The sequence below is a fragment of the Pelobates fuscus genome, chromosome 9 (genome assembly GCF_036172605.1).
Source record: "Pelobates fuscus isolate aPelFus1 chromosome 9, aPelFus1.pri, whole genome shotgun sequence".
In the NCBI taxonomy this organism is placed as follows: Eukaryota; Metazoa; Chordata; class Amphibia; order Anura; family Pelobatidae; genus Pelobates; species Pelobates fuscus.
In genome coordinates, this window is record NC_086325.1 from 75333276 (window position 1) to 75343021 (window position 9746).

Below are 9746 nucleotides of genomic sequence, written 5' to 3' on the forward strand. Positions count from 1 at the left end.
GCCATGTGAGAGTGAGGTCCTTGCGAGGACCTCACAATCACATGGCCGGGATAGCTGGCTGCAGCAATGCCAGCAGGGGGACTAACTGTAATGACAGTCCCCCTGCTGGCTGGAAATAAAATTTAAATAAATTAGATAAGTGTAAAAAAAAAAAAAATATATATATATATATACACATATACACACACACACACACACACACACATATACTGTCTGGGTGTATTTTACTATTAATATATATATATATATATATATATATATTAATATCAAATTACACGTAGACTGATACTGATTAACCCCTTAAGGACACATGACATGTGTGACATGTCATGATTCCCTTTTATTCCATAAGTTTGGTCCTTAAGGGGATATATATATATATATATATATATATACACATATATATATACACACACACAATATAAAAAAATATGTAAATACGTAAAAAAAAAAAAAATTGTTAAAAATAAATAATTAAAAAATATATAGATGTGTGTTATTTCGTTCTAACTGTATTGTGATATCATGTGTGTGTGTGAGTGTGTGTGTGTGTCTTGCTCCCCAGTGTGTCTCCTGGTAGTGTGGCTAAGCGGAGCAGTGCGCACCGTGGTACAGGAGATTCCGTCTCTATTATATAAATAATAATGGATGCCAGAATGCCCTGTTAGATGCTTATTTTATTTTTAGTTAAAGGAAAAAAAATAGTTTTTTCTTTATTCTACAAAAACTGCAGATTTCAATAGAACTTGACAATTTTATAAATTAATCTTGTGATACCCCTTGGTTTTCAAGCAGACAACTTGTCCTGTTACTTAATAGTTTGATTAGCTCAGTGTGCTAAATTCAAGAGCCAGGCAATTGCCCAGAAGAGCACCTGCTTTGCAAAAACTTCTTATTGGCCTGCATTGAGAAATCTGCAATTATACAGCTACAGCAAGCCTGTCCTGGGCTGGAATAGTAAAGCAAATTGGTACAAAACAGAAAACTGGAATCACATTTCTTTCATGAGTTAAAAAGTCTACATTTTCTAGAATTTGTAAGGGCAGAGCCTCACTCCTGATCACTACATTATGTGTTCTATTCCTTCTCTAGAAGAACTGGGGACATAGGTATCGCATTATCATTGGTGGAACCTCCAGCTGGTCAATGAGCTGCATACGTCCCAGGTCTCTCAACACTCTCCAGATCGTCAAGCGAGCCTGAGACTTCAGTGACCTGACAAGACCTGCAAAAGATTAAAAGGAGGAAAAAAAAAAAAAAAAGATAAAATCACTGACCGGAATATTTATGAAAGCGAGAATTGTCAGTGAATTTCAAATTTAGGCTAAAATAGCACAACTGTAAAAGCTCTTCAAGTCAGTAAAGCATTCCCTTTGATTACTTTCGTCTTAAAGGAACACTAAAGTGTCAGAAATACAAATGTGTATTCCAGACACTATTGGTTTAACCCCTTAAGGACCAAACTTCTGGAATAAAAGGGAATCATGACATGTCAGACATATCATGTGTCCTTAAGGGGTTAAATACAAATTTAAACATAACACAGCAGGGGGTTTGTGGTTCCCTTTATATTGTGAGTTTCTTTCCCCTGACTCCTACACAGAACTGTGACCTCATCAATTCATGGGTCCCTATTCATGGATATTAAGACTGTGGGTGGTACTGACTGGGATGACGTGGGTCTTCTCATGGCTATGATCTGAGTGATGTGTATCACTCCGGTCCACACCGATTGCCTTCACCTGGGACATGCCTATATATACACACACACACAAGACTACTTCCAGTTCACTGTCTACACCTGATGAAGGTGCACGTGGATTTGCACCGAAAAAGTGTGGTAACTGGCCAATTCTAATAAAGCCTATAGATATACATACTTATACTATTTTTATGGTATGTCAATTGTAGTGTCTACCACTTTTCTCTACCCACAGGTCAGTTTCGCACCAGGGCCCCATGGATTGCGTGTACGCCACTGGTCAGTGCTGCACTGTGTGCAGCGTCTCTACGCTCTGCATGAAGGCTCTGAACTTTCCAAATAGAAATGCACAGAAGCAATGTAGCTCTATGAGGAGATGCTGATTGGTGGAGAGTGGCGCTTTAGCACGCATGTGCAATAGCCTCCCAACGATTTCCAATATGACAGCATTGGATTTGCTGAGATCGTCAAATTCGATGATCTCAGCCAAAAAGGTGGAGCGGGAGTGGGGTCAGCTGTGACAGACCTGTGCATGCTGAATTAATGGTAAGTTGTATTACCTTTTATTGGGGGCACGGGGGACTAGCCACCTAAAATGCGTTTTAGACACTGTAGTGTCAGGAATACCACTATAGTGTTCGATTAAGGATACGTTACCTCTTTCTCTCAGTATAAATTCCTCTGTCTCCTTATTCAAATAAGATCTTCCAAATACGCCATCAATGCCTGGTAAGTAAATGTTGGCACCAAAATCAATGAGAAGTTTTACAAAAGCTGTCTTACAGTGATGTAGAAGACAGAATTCTATAACAGAACTGGACTGCTTCATGAATTTATTGTCCATACAGTTATAATCTGGATCAGCCCCATACAAAAGAAGAGTTCTAAAACACTCCAAGTGCTCATACAGAGCTGAAAGGTACAACGGTCCAGTGGAGACTGCTTTTGGACTATTGCAGATGGAGATCTTTGTCCTGACATTGGCTGCTGCCCTATATTCCAAGAGCTTTTTCAGAATGCTGTTTTTTCCATCTCGAGATGCCATCAAAACAGGAGTGCTATTGTTATAGGGACTCCCACTAGGGTTGGCACCAGCCTTCAGTAACTCTTCAACACAGTCAAAATGGCCAGCATGCACTGCAGAAAAGAGAGGTGTTTGGGCCTTTGCATCAAGGCTGTCCACTTCAGCTTCATTAGCCAAGAGGATCTGAAGACACTGTAAAGAGCCCAAAGATGCAGCCAGATGTAGAGGAGTCACTGAATTACCCCATCCACACCGACTGTTTATCGATTTCTTGTATAAATCTTGGGACAGCAATTCGTTCAAATATTGTGATTTGTCTATTGCCACTGCAGCATATAGTTCACGGCCTTCTGCATGGTCATCTTCATATCGCTTGAGGTTTAGCATGGTGAATCTTCTATTTACACCGTGCTACTGGTTACCAGTAAAAAATGAGACTTACATTTCTTCTTCTAACCTGATGTAAGTAAAGAGAAAAAAAATGTACTTAAAGAGAATTTAAGCTCTAAGCAGCATAACAATTACATAATGTTTAAAAAAAAGAAAAAATGAAAAAAAACTTCTAAAGGTTTAATTGCAATGTTACATTTTACACATAAAAACAATTGTGTTCGGTTGTATGAGCTATGCGATTTAGGTACAGTTGTAATAGAAACAAAGGAGAATTTGGGGGCACACCCAGAACATGCATTTCTAAGCAGTGGTGCTGCTGCTGCTGCAAAGACCAAAATACAGTCATAGGAAAAAGTATACCCTCTGAATTCTCTGGTTTTACATATCAGGGCATAATAATAAAGTATTTAACCCGGAATGACAATCACCTGTTCCTTAGCAGGTGTTAAAATTAGGTCAATGCAACCTCATATTAAAGGAACACTATAGGGCCAGGAACACAAATATGTATTCCTGACCCTATAGTGTTAACACCATCTAGCCCCCCTGGGCCCCTCATGCCTACATAAATATAGTAAAAATATTATTGTATTCAAGCCAGAAGCTGTCACTCTGCATGCTGTTTGCCTAAAAAAAAAACACCAAAAAAAACCCAACAGTCTGCTGACATCATCAGAAGTGGTAGCCTGATCCAATCACAGTGCTTCCCCATAGGATTGGCTGAGACTGACAAAGAGGCAGATCAGGGGCAGAGCCAGCAGGATTCAAACACAGCCCTTGCCAATCAGCATCTCCTCATAGAGATGAATTGAATCAATGAATCTCTATGAGTTCAGTGTCTGCATGCAGAGGGAGGAGACACAGTGCTGTCCTGTGCTCTGCTGGCAGCAGATCTGAGTGGATTGAGGAGTTTTATGCCTCCATCAACTCAGAAGTCCCTCTGGTTCACTCTGAGTGGCTGCAACTGGAGGTGTTCCTAGCTTTCAATGTAAACACTGTATTTTCTCAGAACATACAGTGTTTACATGAGAGGCTGCAGGGAGCTATAGTTCTCACCTGAACAACCTCATTAACCCCTTAACACCGCAGCCAAATGTACAAGTTGTGAACAGAACAAAACGTAAACAAAACTTGGCATTTGCGCTATATGTCTGTCCAACCGTAATTCACCTCTTTCATATGAAATGCATCCCCCCTTATTATATATCATTTTATTCAGGGGAAACAGGGCTTTCATTTAACATCAAATATTTAGGTATTAAACATAATTTAATATAAAAAATATATAAAAAAATGGGAGAAAAAAATATTTTTGAAATTTTTTTTAGTTCTATGTGACATTTTAACTGTGGATGTCAAAATACTGTTTGCTTTTACTGCAATACAATACACATATTTGTATTCAGCGATGTCTCACGTGTAAAACAGTACCCCTATGTACAGGTTTTATGGTGTTTTGGGAAGTTACAGGGTCAAATATAGCGTGTTACATTTGAAATTCGCCAGATTGGTTACGTTGCCTTTGAGACTGTATAGTAGCCCAGGAATTAAATTTACACCCATAATGGCATACCATTTGCAATAGTAGACAACCCAAGGTATTGCAAATGGGGTATGTCCAGTCTTTTTTAGTAGCCATTTGGTCACAAACACTGGCCAAAGTTAGCGTTAGTATTTGTTTGTGTGTGAAAAATGCAAAAAACGCCAATTTTGGCCAGTGTTTGTGACTAAGTGGCTACTAAAAAAGTCTGGACAAACCCCATTTGCAATACCTTGGGTTGTCTACTATTGCAAATGGTATGCCATCATAGGGGTAATTTTCATTCTTGGGCTACCATAGGGTCACAAAGGCAACGTAAGCAATCTGGCGAATTTGAATGTGAAAAAAATGAAACACAAGCCTTATATTTGACACTGTAACTTTTGAAAACACCATAAAACTTGTACATGTGGGGTACTGTTGTACTCAGGAGACTTCGCTCAACACATATTTGTATTTCAAAACAGTAAAAAGTATTGCAGCAATAATATCGTCCGTGTAAGTGCTGTTTGTGCGTGAAAAATGCAGAAAACGTCACTTTTACTGGCGATATCATCATTGTAATACATTTTACTGTTTTGAAACACTAATATTTGTGTTCAGCAAAGTCTCCCGAGTAAAACAGTACCCCCCATGTACAGGTTTTATGGTGTCTTGGAAAGTTATAGGGTTAAATATAGTGCTAGCAAATTAAATTCCCTATACTTTCGGCATGGGTTGTCAGGCAGGTCCCGCTAATTGTAATTAATTAGGATACCTAATTATGTAAAATTATTACATAAATATATGTGTAGAATTAATATATGTATATATATACACATATGTGTATATATACGTATATATAATTTTTTTTAAATATTTTTATTTATATATAGGTATATATAGTGATATATACGTATATATTTATGTATATAGATATATATATTATGATATATATTATTTTGTTCTATGTGTATTTTGATATAAATATATATATATTATTATCACAATACAGTTAGAACGAAATAACACACATCTATATATTTTTTAATTATTTATTTTTAAATATTTTTTTACGTATTTACATATATATTTTTTTTATATTATATATAAATATATATATAACAATAATTATATATATATTTAATCAGTATCAGTCTACGTGTAATTTGATAATATATATATATATATATATTTATTAATATTTAAATACACGTCGTGTATGTGTAAATGTGTGTGTGTGTGTGTATATATATATACTTAGATCATATATATATATATATATATATATAATATATATGATCTAAGTATATTTTATTTGTAACTGTAATTTTTTAATTTATTTTTTGAACTAATATTTTATTTTTTTTACAGGACAGGGGGCAGAGACAGTGTCAGCCAGTGATTTCACATCACTGGCTGACACACAGGATCAGTGATCACAGTGACTGCCTGTCACTGTGATCACGTCCTGCAGATTGGGTAATTGACCACAGGGGGGAGTGCCTGGGTGGTACAAGCACTCCCCCCTTCCAATCTGCAGGGGGATCACTGTGCCAGTTACATGTGTCAGCCAATAGGCTGACACATGTAACACTGATCGCAGTGACAGGCTGTCACTGCGATCAGAGAGCTCTGAGATCGCAGTGACAGCCTGTCACTGCGATCAGACTTAGCAGATCGCGGTCACTGACCCCAGGGGGACTGCCTGGGGGGCCAGGTAAGTCCCCCGACCGCGATCTGCAGAAGGGGAAAGCCGCCGGCCGCGTGTGTCAGCCGATTTGAAATCGGCTGACACATGCTGAATACTGGTCGCAGTGACAGCCTGTCACTGCGATCAGAGACTGCAGATCGCGGTCACCGGCCACAGGGGGGGTTGCCCGGGGGGCCAGGCATCCCCCCCGACCGCGATCTGCAGCGGGAGAATACCGCCGGCCACGTGGGCGGCAATAAAAGCGAGGACGTACTATTACGCCCGCCGGCGTTTAGAGCCGGTTTCTGCGTGGCGTAATAGTACGTCCTCCGGACTTAAAGGGTTAAGCTGGAGTTGTTCAGGTGACTATAGTGTCCTTTAGGAAAACACAACATATAATACACACAGTGTCATGATAAAAAAAAAAGTAGAGAAGCCGTGTGGAAAAATCTAAGTACAATAAAATGAGATTAAATTAGTTTTGGTGAGTCTCAAATCCCTCACTTTATATTGAACTACCTACCATTTAAACGCATATGTATATGATAAATGTATTATATTGATAGTTATTACAGTGTATATGATAAATGTATTATATTGATAGTTATTACAGTGTATATGATAAATGTATTATATCGATAGTTATTACAGTGTATATGATAAATGTATTATATTGATAGTTATTACAGTGTATATGATAAATGTATTATATTTAGTTATTACAGTGTATATGATAAAATTATTATATTTAGTTATTACAGTGTATATGATAAATGTATTATATTGATAGTTATTACAGTGTATATGATAAATGTATTATATTTAGTTATTACAGTGTATATGATAAAATTATTATATTTAGTTATTACAGTGTATATGATAAATGTATTATATTGATAGTTATTACAGTGTATATGATAAATGTATTATATTTAGTTATTACAGTGTATATGATAAATGTATTATATTGATAGTTATTACAGTGTATATGATAAATGTATTATATTTAGGTATTACAGTGTATATGATAAATGTATTATGGTTTTAGTGCAGAGTAGCAGTAAATCAGGTCCATCCCCCATTATTACACATTATCCCAGATAGGTGAAGCTGTGCCTGCTGCAGCCTGACACTGGACACTTCTTACCTCCATTCCTCCGGACTAGGCCCCGTGCCTGCGAGTTATCGTGCTCTGGCTGCCCAGGCCGCCCCAGCCCTGCTCCGCACACTGATACTCCTGTACCACCGCGGCCTCTACCTGACCACCTCCCCCCAGCCACCGTGTGACTGACAGCGCAACCAACCAATCAGCAAGCAGCCCCAGGCAGTAGTACGGGGAACGCGATCAACCAATGATGAAATAGTAGTAGCAGGAAGAGAGCCAAAATATTCTACCATTGGCTCAGCATCTGATTGATTGCGGTATCAGCCAATCAGAGCGCAGATCACTCTCCCACAGGTTTTATTTACCTCCTTTTATTGTTTATCAGTAGTGCATGCACAGTGCAGTGTCTCACTGAGCTCTTTGCTGGCATGTCTAGCCTGGTGTCAGTCACTGGCAGGGTGAAAGGATTAATAAATAAAGGCCAATGTTTACCAATGGAAAATGGTACATTAGTTCAGCAAAGTTCTACATTCAGAGAAATCAGCAGAAAATGTCCTCTGATTATCATGTTATTGTGTCAAATGTAGTTTTCTGCTCTAAAACCACTCCAGCTGTGCCTTAGTAAACCTGTCAGTGCAGGATCTGCAAATTCAGTGGTTCAAATGTGATCTGATACTAAAACTGTAAATAAACTGGCAATACTGCTACTACACCATCACTCATTTGGTATCACAGATCTAGTAATGCCCTTATTATTCACTAAACCAAGGAATGACCATGGAATTGCAAATTCCAGCTAAACATATCTAATCTATTAAAGGTGATGGGTTGGGGAATTTTACCAATATGACTATTTTAACTTTGTCACATGTCTAAGAATTACTTGTTAAGTGAATTTTGTGTATGTAACCCCTTAAGGACACATGACATGTATCACATGTCATGATTCCCTTTTATTCCAGAAGTTTGGTCCTTAAGGGGTAAAAGCGGCACTGTCATGGCCGAATCCCGTTGTTTTTTTTAACCCCCCTCCCAACTCCACTACATCTAACTGACCCGCTAGTCACCCCCAAATGCCCCTAAGCCCCCCATATTACCTATTTTTTATTCTTTATTTTCTGCCCCGATCTATATTCAGGGCGCCACCATCTTTGTGTGGGTAGATGAAGTCCCTGTGGGACACGTCATCTCCCACACTAGATAGCGCTGAGATTCCTGCACATGCCCAGTTAAACACTCGCTATACCGCGAGTAGGGGCATGTCTATTAAACAAACTACTATCTGGCCCCCACCCCTGCGCGACGGGTGGCAGCCCTAAATAACAATAAGGGGGGGACCTATTGTCAAGCAGTGGTCTGTTTATAAACTACCGAATAGCGCTCAGATCCTATTCACACAGTTTAATTGCCATGGAGCCAAAGTCTTTAATTACACAAATTGGCTCCATGGCATAGCTATCTGGGTTAACACATTCACATATGCAAACTACCGAATTAACCGGTGTTCGGCTAAATCGCACAAATAGGAACCAGGGGGCTGGAGGCTCAGCGGTGCCTGCACGTAAAAGTGTCCGCTTTTAGTGCACTGATTCCGGGCTGAGCACCGCTGGCCGTCCGGGGAGCTCCATAACACCGCCACCTAGCGGCCGCTAAGTGTAATCGCGGCCACCCAGTAAAAGTCAATTAAGCTGCAGTTAACCGCAGCTACTGGGTGGTCAATTGACTGCACACGCCAGCTTCTGGGTGGCCAATTAACAGCGCCTGGGGAGGCTAACAGAAGGCGGTTCGTGCGGTAGACAGAATCTACCGAACGGCTGTGCAGAAAGGCATGAATAAACCTTTCTGCACAGTAAAATTAACTGTTTAACTGTCGGTGCATAGTCCAAAGGCAGCAGGTGGGCAACCAGGCTTCTCCAATGCAATGTGCAAGATTGCTCTCGTCACATCTCTCCCCTTTTCCAAACAGACTAACAGGGTATCTGACCTCCTGCCGGTCAGTGCCCTTGTTAGTCCAGCAGCCCACCCACAAAACAGAAACAGCAGTACAGCCCTCCCACAATAACTGGTTACTACACCTGAATAAGGGATAAACTTGTCCATGTCCAGGTGCCTCACCATGGCTGTGTGGGGGTCTGGCAGGCTGCCTTGGTGGGTTGCTGAGTGGGCAGAGACCAGCGGTACTCTGCCCTGGTGCCAGCACTACCACGGGAGTAGTCTGGTTGGAGCCTGGTTGCTGGAGACTGACTGTCTCCCCTTTAGATGCACAGCTCTGCTGCCGGAGGGGGAGACCGACTGTCTCCCCTTCAGATA

At 39.9% G+C, this 9746-nt stretch overlaps 1 protein-coding gene across 1 annotated transcript; it reads right to left on the reverse strand.

Moving 5' to 3' along the window:
* Window positions 1–602: 602 nt before the first annotated feature.
* LOC134572164 (ankyrin repeat and SOCS box protein 12-like) lies at window positions 603–7608 on the reverse strand. Its single transcript, XM_063430966.1, has 3 exons — window positions 7479–7608; window positions 2360–3183; window positions 603–1225 (listed from the first exon to the last, which is right to left on the reverse strand). The coding sequence occupies exons 2-3, from the start codon at window positions 3111–3113 to the stop codon at window positions 1089–1091; spliced, it is 891 nt and encodes a 296-aa protein (XP_063287036.1). The 5' UTR covers window positions 3114–3183; window positions 7479–7608; the 3' UTR covers window positions 603–1088.
* Between the last annotated feature and the right edge of the window lie 2138 nt (window positions 7609–9746).

Excerpts from the sequence above, each read along its gene's own strand:
- LOC134572164 (XM_063430966.1), bottom strand. The coding sequence starts at position 3,113 with ATGCTAAACCTCAAGCGATATGAAGATGACCATGCAGAAGGCCGTGAA. Across the intron at positions 1,226-2,359 it reads ATTTATACTGAGAGAAAGAG|GTCTTGTCAGGTCACTGAAG; the intron begins GTAACGTATCCT and ends AATCTTTTGCAG.